At 44.1% G+C, this 19014-nt stretch overlaps 1 protein-coding gene across 1 annotated transcript in view; it reads right to left on the reverse strand.

Moving 5' to 3' along the window:
* DYNC1H1 (dynein cytoplasmic 1 heavy chain 1) overlaps positions 1-19014 on the reverse strand; it is a 2031190-nt gene that overhangs the window by 2000014 nt on the left and 12162 nt on the right. Inside the window, exons 2-3 of the mRNA XM_069637760.1 lie at positions 16115-16202; positions 4889-5062 (exon numbers count right to left, since the gene is read on the reverse strand). Coding sequence (XP_069493861.1) covers positions 4889-5062; positions 16115-16202 — 262 coding nt within the window. The remainder of the gene's footprint in view (positions 1-4888; positions 5063-16114; positions 16203-19014) is intronic.

The raw sequence follows: 19014 nt of genomic DNA on the forward strand, positions 1-19014 counted from the left end.
AAACAAAGAAATAAATAAAATAGGTCCACATAATTTGAAAACGCCCAAGGGAAGCGTCAAAGGAATTACTGGAGAAAGTGGAGAGGTTAGCTCTAGTGGATATATGGAGGGAAAAGGAACGGGATAAGGAAGGATTCCCATTCTTCTCTCACATTCATCGTTCATCCTGCATAGAGTACCTATGGGCTTCTCAGAAACTCCTGGGTTGGGTGACAGCAGTCGAGGTGGGGGCAATTACTGTCAGATCATGCACCTTTGCTACTGAATAGCTAGAATAACAGACCCCCCCCCCCCCAGGTCTTTGGAAGTGGAGGTCTCCAGGGCATCTACTTAGGGATGAGGCTCTGAAGAAAAGAGTGAAGAGGCGAGATGGAGCTTTTATTCAAAGAAAATAAAAAGGATGATACATCAATGCCAACGAGGTGGGATGCTTTCAAGGCCACTATCAGGGGGGAAATTATCGCAATGAAGGCCCACAGAGAGAGGGTGCTAAGGTTAATAGAAAGATAGAAAGATTCAGAGGAGAAATTAAAGTGGATAATGGCCAGGATGTGAGTGGGGAAAACAAGGAAGGAGTATAGAGCTATAAAAAGGCCAATTGGAGCTCATACAGGCAAAGGCAGCAGAAGAATCACTGTTCCTAAAGCAGAAATACTACACCAAGGCCAATAAATTGCACAGACTGCTGGCCAGAATGCTGAGAAAGGAGGAAAAGGCAAAAACTATTACAAAATAAAGGGGGTGGGGGATACCAGTACAGAGACCAAAGATATAGCACAGGAGTTTTCCGAAATTCTACGCCAAGCTATACAGCTCTGCAAATCCATTAGAGCAATCTCTACAAGTACATGGAGCAAGAGACTTGGCTCAAATAACGATCCAAGAAAGAGAAGCCTTCGATGGGAGATTACGCAGGACGAGGTGAGGAGGGCCATTATGAACCTCTCTACTAACAAGTCCCGCCGGCCCAGATGGCTTTATTTAGTACAGAATTGTATAGATCTTTTAGAGAAACATTGAGTCCTCATTTGGTCCCTCTTCTTAATGAAATGGGGAATAAAGGGAGTATTACGGAGACTCTGGAAGAGGCGAAAGTTGTCCTCCCCAAAGAAGACAAGGACCCGACCACATGCAGTTCGTACAGACCGATAGCCATAATGAACACAGACACCAAGATTTTTACAAAGGTTCTGGCCAACCGCCTAGCTCAAATCTTCCCAAATATAATTAGCTCAGATCAATCAGGGATCATTAGGGGCAGGCAGACGAGCAATAACACAAGGAGGATAGCTCATCTCAAACAAAAAGGTGAAAAAAAAATAAAAGGAATCCCAGCTACTTAATCGGTTTAGATGCAGAAAAGACCTTTGATAGGGTGGAGTGGCGGTTCCGGTAATAAAGCAAATGGGGTTTGGAGAGAAGTTCCTCACAAAAATCAAAGCTAACTATCAAAAGCCATCTTTAAGGCTAGCAATAAATGGCCAGCTATCTGAACCCATCAAGGTTCAGAGGGGAAGGAAGCAGGGTTGTCCTCTCTCACCCTTGCTTTATGCAATTTATCTGGAGCCACTCCTGAAGGCAACAAGACTGAACGGGAAAATTGTAGGGATACCATTTGGGGCAGGAGCCATACAACAGCAGCTTTTCCTGACTATATGCTCCAGACATTGATGAATCTGGACGAATTAATGAAGGCAATGGAGAGGGGGATAATACGGTTTTGAACAGTAGCAGGCCGGAGAATAAATCCCCCCCAAAAAAATAAATAACTATTGAACCTTACAATCGCACAGGAAATTGTGAATGGACTCAAGGAAAAGTTCCCATATAAATGGGTTAACAAATCCATAATGTACTTAGGAATATAATTAACAATAACAGTGGAAGAGTGGAAGAGCTCCACAGGGCCAACTATAACCCCTGTGTTAGAAGCGTTAAAGAATAAACAAATCGATTGGGGGCCTCCAATGATAACCTGGATGGATGGAAAGAATCAATGTTGTAAAGATGGTTATTTTACCACAACTACTGTAATACTTCACGACCCTCCCCATCCAGGTCTCATCTTCCATCTTTCGGGCCATACAGAAACAGGCTGGGAGATTTTCTCTTGAATAACAAAAGGCCTAGGATAGCTAGAAGGGTCATGAAGATGCCCAGAGCTCAGGGAGGAATGGGGGAACCAGACCTGGAAACATTCTTCTTAGCGGCGCAAATTAGGATAAGAGACTGGCTGAGAGATGACCGGGGAAAAATATTGAGGACAACGGACAAGGCACTAATAGGGGACAATATCGAGGAAGTATTGTGGAAATCCAAAGGAAACAGACCAGACAATCTACCAAAGTAGGATTTTGGCAGTGGCACTAGACTCCTGGGACGAGGCAATAAGGAGGGCCAAAATTACCACATTTCCATCTCCCTTCACGCCAATTTTCGATAATCCAGACTTCACAGCAGGGTGTGGAGTGAAGGGCTATGGCATATGGCGTGAGGGAGCGGCCTAAAAATTCGGGATATGTTCATAGGCCAAAACATCAAAACATTCCTCCAAAGCAAGGGGGATTTTGGTCTGGAGGAAAAGGAGAGGTTTAGATACTTTCAGATAAGGCATTGGTTAATGCAAGCACCCGTGAAGGGACAGTGACACGTAGCCAAACCCCTTTTGAGAAGTACCTAGTGTCGGATACCAGAGAGAAGCAATTAGTGGGGGCAATTTATTCATTTATAATAACAGAGTGAGTAACCGGGGAAGAGAAGATACATGACAGCCTGGTAACGGGTCATGAGGTAACTGAATGGGAACAACTGTGGGCTAATCTTCCTAAATTGACATGATTGTTGCAAATCAGAAAACGGATTAAATGTATGCTAGAATGCCACTTGACCCCAGAACAATTACATAAATTCTACCCCACAGTGTCGAACATTTGTTGGAGACAATGTAGAACGGTGGGAACCTGGAACCATATCTGGTGGGACTGCCCCCGTATTCAGGAGCAAAAACAAAAAGTTGACGGCTGGAAGGTTTTGAATGAATCTTAACCACTGGCATTGCTCTGGGCAACCCTCCAGATGATCGTTCTTCGCCTGCCAAGCCATTACAGAAGGGAAAAGACCATTGCTCTGGAGAGTTGCCAAGAGCAATGCCAGAGGTTAAGATTCATTCTAAACCTTCCAGCCATCACCTCTATGTTTTTGCTTTGTCGTCCATATTCAGCAGTACTGGAGGGTAATAGGTGAAGCACTAGGAGAGGCTTTAGGTCTGAAGATAGCAGGTAATAGAGGCTTGTCTATACTGGGGCTAGGGGAGCAACTGAAAGATCGCCCACTAAAGCAGACCGGAAGATATACACAATACTGATGATGGCAGGGCACTGGGGCTGGCACAAAAAAACGGAAATCAAAGCTCCCTCGAACGGAGCATGAATGGGTGGGAAAAGTCTGGAACTTTGCAGTACTGGAGTGGCCAATAAAATATGGCGTTCCCCAAGGAACATCAATATCGCCTCTCCTTTTCAATCTATACATGCACGCTTGCTGTACGCTGTTAGAAGAGCTAGGGGTCTTTTTTACGAACTATGCCAATGACACGCAGTTAGTCGTCTAGCTAAGTGGTGATTACCATCAGGACTCACCAACACTAAAGAACCTCTATGATGCCATTGAGAGATGGATGTCCTCAAACGGCTTTGCTTGAACAGCAATAAAACCGAGTTACTGACATTTGGCTCACTGCAGGCTTGTGCCAAATTTGATCCTGCCTATGCTTACTTTACGCTGCAAGGCAACAAGATCATAATACAAACTAAAGTGAAAACCCTGGGGGTGGTCTTGGAGGCCTCCCTGAATTCAGATGCTCAGGTACAAAATCTTTGTAAGACATGCAACTACCATCTGAGGCTTCTTCGAACCATAGGACCTTTCATCAATACAAATAATTCTATGACCATCGCCCGTGCCATGATCCTATTAATATTAGACTACTGCAATATTTTGTTGTGTGGAGCATCAAAGTCTAATCTCCGGATTTGCCAAATCATTCAGAATGATGCAGTCCACATAGCGATAACCATTCCAAGAAGAGCTCATATTAATACCAGGAGAGAGTTGCACTGGTTACCAGTGCAGCAACGTATTAAGTTCAAAATGGGCTCGCCAACTCATTGCTCCCTTTATGGAAAAGCCCTGCAGTACCTCAAAACTAAAATCATGCCCTACAAACCAGTCAGAGATTTGCGATCTTCTGCCCTCACGCTATTGCAGGGAATCGGAATCAAAAGAGCCAAAGGTCTAAGTAGATCTTTCCAGGCTTTGGCTCCCTCTTTCTGGAATCCCTTTTCGCCGTCCATCAGAGGACTTCCAATTTGAGCGATTTCAGAAACTCATTGAAGACATACCTCTTCAGTTAAATCTTCTGGCCGTTATAGCCTTATACCTTTTCATCTAGGGAACCCTAGTTTGGCCGTTGACTTGTTGCTATGTTTGTTTACTTTGTGTTCATGTCAGCACCCCGAAACCTGCAGGTTTTCAGCGCTATAGAAATAAATCAAATAAAATGAATAGAAGGGAATCACCAAGGATTTATGCAAGACTGGTCCCGAACCCTGGGTTTCCTTCAACAAGGACCAAGGGTGAAATGGTGCCCGAAAAAAACTAGATCTGGTGAAAAAAAAAAATAATAACTAAAACAAAAACACACAAGACTGCATGAATCCAAATATTAAAGAAAGTTGAAAGGGATTTGCTCTGTTCATGATGGGACTTCTGTGGGGGTTGGAGGCGGGGCGAGTTCATCGTTTTGGACAAACAGTGAAAATGTTAATAAAAAGTTATATGAAAAACAAAAAAGGCTAATCAAAGCAGCTTAAGCTAATGCAATTCTTACCTGTCAGCTTTGCCAGACTCTCGGATATAGGACTTGAAGAACGGAGCAACAGCGTTGCTGATGAACGAGTGCAATGTTTCATATGGGGAGTCTTCACTGAGCGTGAGCACTCGCAACTGGGAGGAGATTGGTTTGTCTGCATCAATGACTGGCGTGCGCTTGATAAACGCTAAGCTGGAAACAGAGAATAGTTTTCTTAGCAAATATCAGTAAAAATAAGTGGGTTGTTCCATGCTTTAAATAAACATCACTCCTAAAAACAATATCAATTAAAGGGCTAGACTTCCATACAAAGGTGGACAAATACAAATGAATACTACTACTTCAAATCCTGAATCACAACTCTAGATAAAGTTCTGCAAATATGAATAAGCCAAGTGCCACTTGCAAACACCTTTGTAGGCTCAATAAATCATGCCAAAGTACTGTCATTTTAGCCAACAGGAGATATTTGATTAACCGATTATGAATACAGTATCATCTTAAAGAAGCTGCAAATAAAATAATTTTTCATCAATGTTGTCTTGCTTTTAATCATACTCCACTTACCACAGCCCAATCTCCACCAAAGAGGTGGGCAAAATGCTCAACCCTCTCTAGGGGAAGGTTTTGAGACAGTATAGTTCTATACCAGACCCAGGGTTCTGGAGAGATTTGAATCACCGTCCCTGGAGCAAGGGAACCCACATTTCCAGTTGTACTATTGGGCAGCGATATAGTCATGGGCCCATCATTAAAATACATAGGAACCAATATGTATCAGTTGTGTAAATGATTAACATAAGGAGGTCAACAAGAACTTCACTACAATCTTATCAGTAAAACAGCAAACACTTACAATGTAGAGCCTCTTTGCACCCATAGATCGAAACATATTTAGCATTTACGTCAATTCTTTTGAAAAGATATTAAGTGATAATAATCGTAGAATTAAAACAGATCAGACTAACAGCAATATACTTTAGTCCTAGCAATCACTGTTTGCTAATAAGAATTGACTCTTGGAGAATAAGAAAGACACAGGATGCCAAAAGACATTCAGGTTGTAGAGAACGTTTTTAATGCATTGGTAAAGTTGCCACAATCATCCTCTAATTTTGGCAATCGCACGGAATTAGGCACCTCATTTCTACAAGACGAGAGAATGACCCAACCGATTTTCGATTGGTTCTGCATCTGGATGAACCAAAGGCTGCGGTATAACAATTAATTATAACTAAACTAATATTATTTCTAGAGAAAGATTTAATTGCCTCCCACCGAGAGCAACAACTCATGGGTCAGGTGATGTTAATGGGAAACGATGCTGGTTATATCACGCTCCTGCAGAAGACCTTTAGCATTTCATTCTTATTTGCCCAGCATATAGTATACTAGCTAGAACATTAGCCCAATATTCTGTGAGCTTAGATTTACTCAAGGTTGCCCCGCCCTGAATTATCCGTTATGGGTCAGCTCACATAGGACTACTGAGGGTCTACTGTCATATTTGAAACAGGATCTGAATAGAAGGAAAGTATTGGCATTTTAAGAATAGTTACGCATTTATGAGGATTGTTCTATGAATGGAATGATTATATTACCTGCACCTTAGAGTTCCTTTATTCTCACTACATTATTGCTTTATCTTAGCTCATTTATATTTTTATTTTGTGTTATTTAATATGGCCACTGCTTTTTACAGTAATATCAACTCTTCCATATTAAATAATTTTATAATTATTTCATGGTTGAAGAAAGTGTTTTTGTAATATTTGTCGTGCTGCCTTGTTTTTATGGAATGGCAATTTATAAGGATTGGAGAGCCAGTAGATAGGTGAGACTATACTAAACACTATAAAGCCGGTAAATGGACAGGGTGAAATAAACTGCCCAAAGCCCACAGCATTTATGGGCAATTACCCAAGAACAATCCAATCCATGGATTTAAAAGGCAAGTTAAAAACAGTGAAATACACATGCGATGAGTGTGTGTGTGTGGGTCCACTCACTTGCCCTGGCTAGAGAACTGCAAGTAGGAGCAAGGCTTCTTAGAATATGCTTGGCCCAAACTTGCCACATACCAAAGTCTCCCACACCCTCCAGACAATAGTTGGGAGGTAATCTAACAAAAATATATCATGGTTTGTACTGGCTATTAAAGACTACAGAAAATAAAATGTGTTCCTAAAGAGGCCCCAGGAAGGTGGAATCAAGCCCCAATTGGAAGTCAAAAAACTATTTGGAATAAAGACAAAATGCCAATTTTACGCCGAGAAAGTAGATCTACTCTGCTCAATGATTAATAACTACTGCTTCGGACCAAAGCCAGTCAGGAAAATTATCCAGCCCTAGGATACAGCTCTGCCGTCCTCCATATAATATGCTCACCAATAAATGTGCAGTGCATTTCTTTGGAGATCTGCTTAACTTAACAGGCTAAAGTCAGACTTTTCTAAACTCCATCTATTTTCCGAACAGCCAGTGCGGAGCAATGGCATTGGTTCTTAGCCTTGATATTGTTGGTTTTATAGCAGCCAAACTATGGCATCTGGGCGCTACAGAACGAGACAACGTAAATTAATCACCAAGGTTAAACATTGAATGAGCTGAGGATAACAGATCAATGTATTTTAGGGGTAGCTGAATACAAAGGTTTTCAGTTTCTTTCTGAATGAAAGGAGATTTGTTTAATACCGAAGGGTAATGGGTAACGTGTTCCAAAGTTTGGTGGCCTGTACCGAGAAGGCTTGTTTTCCTGTAGTGGGGGATATGAACCAGTCTTTCTTCTGCTGATCTTAGAGAATGCTTTGGATGTACCATTCGAACCTAGATGAAAGTGGTGAATTCGCAGGAGGAGTTTAGGCTTTGAAAACGAAACAGAGGCTCTTAAAAATGACTTTTTGGTTTTTAAAAATCGGCAGCCAGTATAAAGCTTGCAAAGCAGGGGTAATACGTCTGAACACTTAATTTGCATCACGGTTCGGGCTGTGGTATTTTTAATTCTCTGTTATCTATTCATGGAGAAGGCTTGATGGCCCAGGTAAATTAGATTATTAAAATCCTGTCTTGATGAGACAAGTGCAATCACCATGACGCAATGAGAGAAGGTACAATAGGGAAGCATGAGTTTGATCCTCCTCAAAAAAGGAAGAGAAACAGACCCCACTTGTTTACTTAGGGTCAATTCCCTATCAAATGGTAATTTCCTAAGTTGTTGAGCTGTTTAGATTCCGGGCAATGGGCAAAGTTCTCTGGCCAGAAAGATGGGCTGTAGTTGTCGACCAAGATTTCCATCTGATCAGGATTGATGGAGCAAATTGGCATCTGTCCAGACTTTGATAGTGGCAAGACAACTTCTGATGTTGTTGCTCCACTCTGTATTAATTGAAAAATATCAGTGTAATTGTAGAAGGATAAAAGCTAGCTGTGAGATACATCAAGGGGTAAAGGAGGTACAGTAAAGGGGACAGGGCATAGCTCTGTGGCATGTCAGTTCACAGCATATTGATGGGAGGAGAAGGTGCCTAGATGTACTTGGTGACATCTATTGCTTATCAATCAGTTTATCCATGCCACAGCTATGACCAATGCAAACCATATTCCGTCAACCTTGATGCCAAAATATTGTGGTCCACAGTAACAAAGGCTGCAGAGAAATCCAGGACGACAACTGCACCAGTTTTATTCTGGTGCAGTTTTAGCCCAAGTTCATCAATGATGGCTGTGGTTATCAGCTCTGTGCTACACATTCTGCCTGAGACCAAGCTGGGAAAGGTGGAGCCTTTTAGAGTTTTCTACAAAACATTTTAATTGACAAGTAACTATTATTTCGAGCTGTTTTGCCAGGAAAGGGAGCTGGGTAATCAGTCAATAGATAATAGGATCTTTAGGTTCCATGCCGTTTTATTCGAAGAGAGGTTTAATAACGGCTAATTACCATTTGTCTGAGAATATTCCAGCCTCCAGCAGGGTGGGGGGGAGTTAACGATGCAAGACCTTTGCTTTGATCTTTTGAAATCCACTGACTTAAAAGTGAATAGTGAACATACAAGTCATGCGGTCATCAAGATCCCCCCAAAACTGAGAGCCTACAGCAAAGCTCAAGCCTGCCACAACCACACATTTAAATAGCTGGCAGCATAGCCTTTCCATTGATGAAGGAAAAAAAATAAAGATTGCAAACATGTTTAATTATGATGCAAGGGCCCAATTCTAGGTTCCCTCCTATGACAATTCCCACCAGCTGTCTGTCTGCTTAATAGGATTAACACAAAACCCCTTTTCCCCTCTTTATATGTAGTTGACTTTTTGAAATGGCTAAAAATGCATTTTAATCAAAGATACTTCTTTTACAATGGAAAATTGCAGCAGACTCCTTGTTCAAGCATTTGGAATGGGTACACCGTAAACTAAACTATTAAAGTATTAAAACTGAAGGAATCAATATGCAGCTGAATTCTACATACAAATGCTGTGTTTTAGATCAAAATAATTTGGCTTTACTTTACAGATGCTCAGCCTGTGTGTGCCAACGGACCACTGAAAATTGAAATGGAGCTCTTTTCCAAATGAGTAAACAATCAAGATGCACGTTAGGAAAGATTTTCCTCCCTTAGACTTCTATGGGGCACCCTTTCTTTTTGCTTCGTTTTGACTGCTGACCTGACTTTTTGGAAGCAAGTAAAGCCTTCCTCTTTACTTCCCTTGCTTTGGGCGCATTTTTATGGGGCGACTCAGTCCATAAGGCTATCAGTTGTTAGGTAAGAATTAGTGCAGTCCCACTGGCGTGGGACTACACAAGACTTCTCTTTCTATTAGGTAACCCACCTTTTAATACATGCCTGTACTACACTAGTTGGTAGTCAGACTGAGCAGCTAGGCTCATTTTAAGGAGGGTTAAATGTGAGCTGCACAATGAAATCAGTAAATACAAGTATCCAGGTAAACACGTACACACTTAAAGTTATAATACATTATTTATACACAAATAAATTTAAAGCATTCATTAAAAAGCAGTAACTAGCTGTAACATTAATCCCAAATTAGGATTCAATTTTAAAAAAGGGAATAAAGCAGGTGAGTAATGGATTCATATGTTACACATTTTCCAGCACCCAGAGGTAACGTCATTTGAGGTCAGTATAACACTTATTTTGTATCACCTTTGCAATATTGAGGTATTAAGGAGGGAAAGGTTAGGGTTAGATCAGAACAGACAGATAGTCTATAAAAACTGTTAGAGTCTCCCAAAGGGACGCTAGCAGTCTTTTATCCCAGCATTAAAAGTGTTCAACAATTAAAACTTGTAAGGAAACAAGCACTGCCAAAGCCAATAGGTTCAGAAGGAGGCCTTTAGGGAGCCAAGACAGCCTAAGTCAATGGGCAAAGTCATGCTCTTCTTCCTAGAAAAATGTTCTAAATTGTCAGTGTTCAAATAGAAATCGCAGCAACTCAGTCGCCTTCAAGAAAGCACAAGCTAAAAGGCCAGTGCAAGTGAGTTGAGGTCAACTCAGAGTAGGGTTAAATCAATCAATAACTTTATTCGGCCATAGGCCATCAGAGTACATCCTAGCAATACATTTCTAAAGAGTTAAGCAAAAGTTAAAGAAAAACAAACAAAAGGAAAAAGCAGCACCCTCCTTAAATACCGCCTAGTAAATCTCTAACCAGGATTCAGTACTCCCAACCCCATGGCACATTAAGTTCCCAAAATACTGGGGGCCCAGATGAGTAAGATATGCCCCTGAGAGGGGTCCGGGAATCGCCAGGAAAGGCTGCAGGACCAGAGAAGTGGGAGGGGCTGGCTGTAATCCACTTCAGGTCTGCCCATGCCCATTACATCTTCTCAAGACATCATTGTGATAATTCCCAAAAAACGATTTGACAGTCAGCAACCATTTCATTGGGCACTCTAGTGCACTTCACCATAGCATCCTTGGTCACAAAAGCATAGTCCCCTACATAGTGTAACCAATGAGGCATTTGTTCCGAAGGGCATCACTTGGTTCTCTTATCAAGCTTCAATTATATACCCCATGGAGAAACCCAGTGGCTCTTCTAGGCCCTTCATGGGCATTGTGCCTAGGCAACGGCCTCCCAGGGCCAGGGTTGTGTGTACTGGTTGCCCTCCCAGCAGAATACTTAATGCCCGGATTCCTCAGGGCATGGATCTCCATTGATGAGGGCTCAAACCCCTGGGTGTGGGACTAAGGTTGCTCTCTCGATACTTTTGTGGTTGGAGATTGGACAGCCTATGCTTACCTCTTTGAGGTTGGAATGTTTGGGGCACCAGTAGAAAAGGAGACAAGGGCACAGGGGATATGAACCCACATCAGATATTGGACCAAAGCCCCTATGCCCATCCTCCGGTAACCCCTCTCCAGCCCTGCACGCCCATCCCTGGCCTCTGTCACACCCTTAAGCAAAGCCGATAGTTTTGATATATCGGCCTGTTCCGAGAGCACACGTTGCAGAAGCAGCCCGGGGTAGTATTTGGTTCACTGGGTGATGAAGCTGGAGGGGACAGATTCCCTTGGGTAGGGGGTTTGGGGGCCCTGAGTGAGGTTAAGCGTAGAAAGGAGCTAGCCCCAGAAAGTGCAACCGACATGGGCACATTGCAAGTGCTACAAGGGAGCTCAAAGGATGCTTTTTCCTCCCAAGATCCTTTCCGAAACCCAGGGCCATTGGATCCACTGCCTGGTGGACAGGAGAAGACGAAGGATGAGCAGCCTCAGTGGCCAGTGCCATCCAAGGTTCAGGGGCAAAACAGGCAATACCAGGGACGGACCTTAGGGACAGCCCATGAGATGCAAGGGGCACAGCCGGTGCCAATAGTGGGGAAGAGGGTTCACAACCCCCAATGAGCTCAGCTCTGCCCAGGGTGATCCTCTCGCAGCCGTTGCACAGGATGTCAGGAAGATCAGCAGTAGCAATACGGTCAAGACTTCCTCTGAGGGTTAGCAAGTTGGCGTTGGGCACATGTTCATCTGGGGTGGGCTCAGGCAAAGGATTCAGAGCAGGGTCTTGGGTGGACTTATGTCAGGAAAGAAACTCCATTGAAGCTGTGGATATGGGTGCTAAGTGTTTGAATACTGGCCCCCCCACCTATAGCCCCCCCGCAGGTCATGAAAAGTATCAGCAGTCACTGGGGCAGGTGCCCTGTCCACGCTTGTACCTACCGAATTAACTCAGTTTCCCTGGCCCCTCCCTGTCACTTTGTTAGATAGAACCCCCCCACCCTCCATTTATGGTTCACTTTGGGGCTAGAGGGGGCTTGCAGATTAGACAGAAGGGCATGTTTTTGCTGCTCCTGCCATTTCTGGGGCAATGCCTGGACCAAACAGTCTCTGGTACAAGGGCGCCCAAGTGGGCTCGGGTCTCAACTGCTTTTCTCACCTTAGCACATTCCGGGTCCGGCAGGCACTCTGCGGTCTGCTGAGTTTTTAGTTCCGTTAAACGCTCCACTGACAGAGCGCAAACATCTGCACCCTTGAGCCCCACGGCTTCAGGCCCTGCGGCTGGAGGCAGCACCAGATAGAGAAGTGGGCGTGGCCTCCCGGAACTACAGTGGCCCTCCTGGGCTTGCAGGAAATGGGTCGCAAACCCCGCGCCCGTGAACCCCACGGGTTAAATAGCACTCCCAGAGGTAGGAAGCACCACAAATGGCAAAAAGGATAATATACCCCAAACTCCACAGTACCTTTGAACTGAAGAAGTTATTCCAGCTGGATGCCTTCTAGATGCAATGCAGCAGACCTTTGTTCCTGGTCCTTGGTCGTGGTGACGAAAGAGAGGACCTCTGGTGGGCTCCTGCGGCAGCACCCAAGAGAGGGACTCGTCAGCAAGGTAGCGGCTCTTTGTGGTTTTGATGCCTTTTTTTCAGCACCAAAGAAGAACGAACAGCTCCCGTTAGAAGCTCCTTGATCCTTCGGTCCTGGACTCTGGTGAGGGGACTCAGAATGCGAATTTCCTGCTTCAGTAGGGTCCTCTGGAAGGCCACAAAGTTTTGGCCCGATTTGCACATCAGGAGACAATGCACTCAAGGTGGTCGATGTACCCCGGGTATTGGGATTCTGCAGCCTTGGAAAGTCAAAGCAAGTCAGGGGTTGTGCCAAAATAGAGTTGGTCTTGAGGCTAGTTCGTCCCACCAGCCTAAGGGAGGAAGTTGTTCCGGTCGATTCGAAAACTGGGTCAGCACAGCTGCAGGGCTTCACCGGGCACTTCGCAGTCCAGGAAGGTGCTGCTGGAGTCTTCTCTCGTCTTCTGCTTTGGATGTTGTCCTCCAGTGGTCGGCTCTGCTCTTAGTCCAAAAAAGCTCCTTTCTTATGCAAGTTCCCATTCATTCACAGCCCTAGGCGGTCAATCACACAGCAGGGTGGCTGTCCTCCAGCACAGCCAGCCAATTGGAACTGGTTTCACTCAGGCACACCAAGAGACAAAGGACAGAAGTTTCGGGACCTTCCCTCATTTACTGCCTTTCCAGACACACTGGGAGCCTGGGCAGGCTTCAGGACTGAAGCCCGCCAAAGGCAAAAACACACAAAGGACTCAAACCGGATTCAAACAACAGAGTAAAAGCACAGACGAAACTGACAAGAAATGGCGAAAAAAAGAAGACACGGGCCATTTTGTGAAAATGGTCACCCTTGGGTGCAGCACTGCAGCTGAGGTATCAGTCTGCAGATACATGTCATCAGGAAGTTTTTAAAAAAAAAAAAAAAAAAAAAAACACAACACTTCCACCAGCCATTCAAAGGAGTTAGCGTAACAAAATCTTACATGAAGAATGGGTTAAAGGAGTTGCTATGTAACCCCCCCACCCTGTGCCCCTGCCCCCCCCACAAGCACTCCACATAGGGTGGTGCGGGCTGGATCCATTAAGTATAAGTAAGACAGGGGTCATCTTACTATTCTTGGGAACAGTAGTTCACCCAAGAAAATGTAGTTAAACATTAAGAGTTCTCAGTGGCACTGCATACAAGGTGCTGTGTGTCATGCTAAAGCAGATGCCTAGGGGAGTTTACCAAGGCAGAAAATCATAGTCAGGAAAACACATGAGTGAGTGAGAAAAAGGTGCCACTCACTCAGGAGTAAAAATGTAAAAGCCCAGAGTCCAGCAAAAGAGCTGGGGGGTCTCTAAGGTTAAAGGGAATTGGCACAGAAATGAAAATTCTTACGAACATCAGTACTGGGAGACTACAGCTCCCTTAATGAATTTCTTGTATTTTTAAAAGCTGCGCACATCACCTTACAGGGAAGCGTGCGAAGGATCGTTTTGTATCCTTAGAATATTTAAAGTACTTTGCAATTACAAATCCAATGTTTCCAGGATGGGGTGTTGGCAGCAGATATTTTTCCTCTGTGCGTTTCACTTTTTACTTGTGCACTTTTCAATTTCACTGAATACTGCCATAAAAAGTACAATATACTCTAAAATGGCTGTGCCACATTATTTTCATCTGTTCTTTGGCCATCTTGCCCTTTGGGCTTCCTCCTGCCCTCATGCCTCTGGAATTGCTATACATGGAAAGAACTTTCCCGGGGGAAAGCTTCTGCTTTCCCTGGCAAAGTACCAGTCTGTGTATGAGGCCGAATGCGGGGCCTGGGACTGTCTGGTCCCAGTCCATAGTGTTTCTGTGAAGATTATGAGGCCAATGGGTATGCATGATGGTCAGCCCCTGCCAGTTTCAGTGGTGTTGATCCTTACCATTGGCACACCTGGTGGCAACACCAGTCCAAATCCTAGATTAAAAAATAAATAAATAAATAAATGTTTTTTAAACTCATTCAGCCATTCAACAGATCATAGTTGGAGCCAAGACTCTATGAAGAAGTGCATGCTAAGGAGATTTATACGTGTTATGCTTAATCTCCTTGCGAGCCCCCTATTCCACCCACCCACCCAACACTTTCTGTTGGACTTCTTGACCTTGTTCCTTTTTCTCCTGGCCGAGGAGTCTTTTCCCCCCTCATTCATTCTTTTTCCTCTGATCATCGGAACCCTGTTCATTGTGTTTTTACTTTACTAATGGAGGCATGCTTTCGGCTATACCTTTTAACCTCATTAGTGCCAAGGACGGGTATCTCATCCTTGGGATTACCTCTCTGTTGCCAAGGACGATATACCTCGTCCTTTTCAGCACTCTTTGTGCGATCCGTGCACAGCAGGGAATCGCACAAAACTGTAATCCAACCACCGGGCTATGAGAGGGGGAGGTCCCCCTTCACTGCCCGGTGGTTGGATTACCTTTAATTTCACGTGGGCGTGCGTGACGCACACCGACATGAAATTGAAGTAAATTCACTACGGCAGCCATTTTCGGCTGCCATAGTGAAAAGAGAAGGTAAGCTCCCTTCTCCCTCTGCCTGGATCTCCGACGGTATTTCAAGCCAGAGATCGAGGCAGGTATCGTTGGAAAGGAGAGATTCTCCCCTTTCCAACAATACCTTGTGTGACAGCATTGCTGGTCACGGATCGGGCGCAGAGCACTTGATCCGTGGCCAGCAATGCCACAGGACCACCAGGGATTTGTTTTGGGAGCGGGAGGAGGGGGCTGCTTACTAGGTAAGCAGCCCTCTCCCCCAAGCCACCAAAGCATGGCGCCACAGCACACGCGTGCAGACCTCTGGATTCCCATGGGTGTCCTCTTTTGGGAAATGCATGGGGTTCCCCGTTTTCCTTGCTGGCTTCGACACCCTAGCTAGGCCCAAATCTGTAGGTTGCCCACGTGAACAAAATGTGCTGTGCCGAAAGGCTTGGGGTTACCAGTGGGTTACCCTTTTCCTTTTGCGCCCCCGGTAGGTGCACCCACACATGTGAGGTACCGCTTTCATCGGGACACGTGTGGGAACGCGGGAAGGTATGACATCTGTTGGCAATGTGTTTCGGTGAGTGGACACAGGGAAATGTCTCTGAAATTCGCTGGAAATAAAAGACAATTCTCAGACATTTGGCTCTGGCCACCCACCGAAACACCCCGCCAGCAACACATGGCCTACCTTCCCACGTCCCCACACGTGTCCCGATGAAAACGGTACTGCACATGTGTGGGTGCACCTACCTGTGTCAAAGTCAAATGCATTTTGAACTAGGACATCAAGATGTTCAAAAGTGATGCATTTGTGTAGGTTTGTGGTTGCAATGCTAACCCCAGTACCATGTAATTTCATACATTTAGCTCAAGATATTAGCAGGCATAGGTGCATACAATATTGTTATTTATCTGTGAAGTTGAAACAACTCACCTATTGGACTTCAGTCCATAATGGATATCGATATTAACATTGTAGGAAATTAACTCCTTCTCTTCTTCTCCTTCATCAGCAACATCCTCTAAAAATTAAGAAAGACATTTGGTCAGTTCTCAAAACTGTACTGTTTCCTGTGGTATAGGAACAACAGGGTTGGTGCAATAACAATGAGGTCCAAACAAGTAGTAATTGTGCCACCCACAAGCTTGGAAACAATTATTTAAATTGTTACAAAATAAATGTTTAAGAATATTAAAGATTTAACAACCAAAGAAAATGTTCATCTTGCGTTTGAAGGGTGAGAGCAAGAAAAACGTACCTCCACTTTTCAGCTGCCAGACTTTGGACAGGTTTAAAATGCTGGGTGTTCCAGAATTAGAGGATAATATAAAGTGAAAACAGTTTCCATAGATTGAGAAATGGCTGGCTAATCCCAGCAGAATACATTAGAAGTTAAAACATTGAGAAGATGTAACTAGAAATCCTCACTTGTTGGTTTCAACATTCATAAACTGTGTTGTGAATCAGCCATATATCTGTGGCAAAGCAAATATTTGTAGGCAACATGCAATTCATATGTCAACTTCTAATTCACACCCGGGGAAGGGCACTCAGCCAATCAAGTGACTGGAACAGTGGGAGAGAATACAGAGTACCGCCTGCTGTTTCCAGCCACTCAAGTCCCTTGCCCAGGTGGTTCCATCTCGATTTTGAGGCAACAGGGAGCTTTTCCCTGTTCCCCAACCATGTCCCCATCCCCAAAAACCAACCTTACTCCTTTCCCCATCCTCCTCCCTACTTCCCTACTTACCTGCTGGACTGGAGCTTTGTGCTCCAGTCCCGGGGTGCCTCCCGCCCATGTCCACCAAAACAAATAGACACTAGAAACTGGTCCCTGAACGGCCAGGTCATTCCACAGGTGGAGGATCTAATATATTTAGGCTACAAGATCTATGCAAGCCCGGCAGCATTTAAAAAGGAGCTTGATATTGTTAAGAACAGATACTGGTACCCCATATGAAAGAAATCAATACCAAGTATTGCAAATTGTCCATCTTGTTTATGATAAAATACTACATTGCCAAAGTAGTTCCAGTATTGTTGTATGGTCTAGAGGCTAAATCACAACTCTGGAGCTTAAATTTGGCTAAAATTGAAGGCAAAGCATGGAAGGAGGCCCCGAATTTACCATTGAGCACCCTTGGCTGGAAATTGTGGTTTTAACTTGGCCTAAAATCGCTAGAGTGTCTAGCTGAGTGGAAACTAGTCTCACTGTAGAGAGAGGTTTTAAAGGGATAGTCCAGTAAAAAATGTTATTTAAATAAATAGATAGGCAATATAAAAAAAATACTAGCACTATTTTTTTTTAAACTTCCTATGGAAAATGTTGAGCTATTCAAGCTCAAAATTCGCAAAAGCAAGCACATGGGCGCATCCATTTTGTGAAATGGATGCCCGCCTGTGCTGGCTTTTGCGGCACTAATGAAGGAAAAGCCAGCTGTAGTAAACAAAAGCTACCGCTGGGTGGCTTTTCCTTCATTGGTGCCGGGACTCGGAGGACGCGGACCGGAGACCAGAGCAGGAAATCTGCAGCTGAATCTCGATAAGTGCTATTTATTTTTAAAAAAAAATAAGCCCTAGCTGCGTTTTTTTTTTTTTTTTTTTTTAATTTTTTTTTTATTTTTTTTTTTAGGTTTTCCGGGCTGGAGGAGCCCGGAAAACTTAGAAATAAAACCGCAGCTTTAAAAACGTTGTATTTATGTTTGCAGTCGCTTTTGAAGCGACCGAAAACATAAATACAACGTTGTGTTTGAAAACGCTGCAGTTTTTCTTTCCAAGTTTCTCAGGCTCCTCTGGCTCGGAGGAGCCCGAGAAACTAAGAAAGAAAAACCGCAGCATTTTCAAACACAACCGCGTTGCGTTTATGCCTGCTGTGGCTATCACTTTGAGTCTCTGGTGCTCCCCTGGGGGAGCACCGGAGACCCAAAGTGAAAGCCAAGGCAGGCATAAACACAACATGGTTGTGTTTCTGCCTAAATCTGCTTCCCCATTTGGGGCTCTCGGGCTCCCCACGGGGGGCCCCCAAGAGCCCCAAATGGGAAGGCAGATTTAGGCAGAAACACTGCAGCATTTAGCATTACCCCATTTGGGGCTCTCGGGCCCCCCGTGGGGGGGGTCTCCGGAGACCCAAAGTGATAGCCACAGCAGGCATAAACACAACGCGGTTGTGTTTGAAAACGCTGCGGTTTTTTCCTTTCTGAGTTTCTCAGGTTCCTCCGAGCCAGAGGAGCCTGAGAAACTTGGAAAGAAAAACTGCAGCGTTTTCAAACACAACGTTGTATTTATGTTTTCGGTCGCTTCAAAAGCGACTGCAAACATAAATACAACGTTTTTAAAGCTGCGGTTTTATTTCTAAGTTTTCCGGGCTCCTCCAGCCCGGAAAACCTAAAAAAAAAAAATTAAAAAAAAATTTAAAAAAAAAAAAAAAAAAAAAACGCAGCTAGGGCTTATTTTTTTTTAAAAATAAATAGCACTTATCGAGATTCAGCTGCAGCTTTCCTGCTCTGGTCTCCGGTCCGCGTCCTCCGAGTCCCGGCACCAATGAAGGAAAAGCCACCCAGCGGTAGCTTTTGTTTACTACAGCTGGCTTTTCCTTCATTAGTGCCGCAAAAGCAAAAGCCAGCACAGGCAGGCATCCATTTCACAAAATGGATGCGCCCATGTGCTTGCTTTTGCGAATTTTGAGCTTGAATAGCTCAAAATTTTCCATAGGAAGTTTAAAAAAAAATAGTGCTAGTATTATTTTTTTTATATTGCCTATCTATTTTTTAAATAACATTTTTTACTGGTATCCCTTTAAGCCCTAGGCCAAGTTCACTGTATGAGGATCTCAA

Source organism: Ambystoma mexicanum, chromosome 14, assembly GCF_040938575.1.
Source record: "Ambystoma mexicanum isolate Mex_15411 chromosome 14, UKY_AmexF1_1, whole genome shotgun sequence".
NCBI lineage: Eukaryota > Metazoa > Chordata > Amphibia > Caudata > Ambystomatidae > Ambystoma > Ambystoma mexicanum.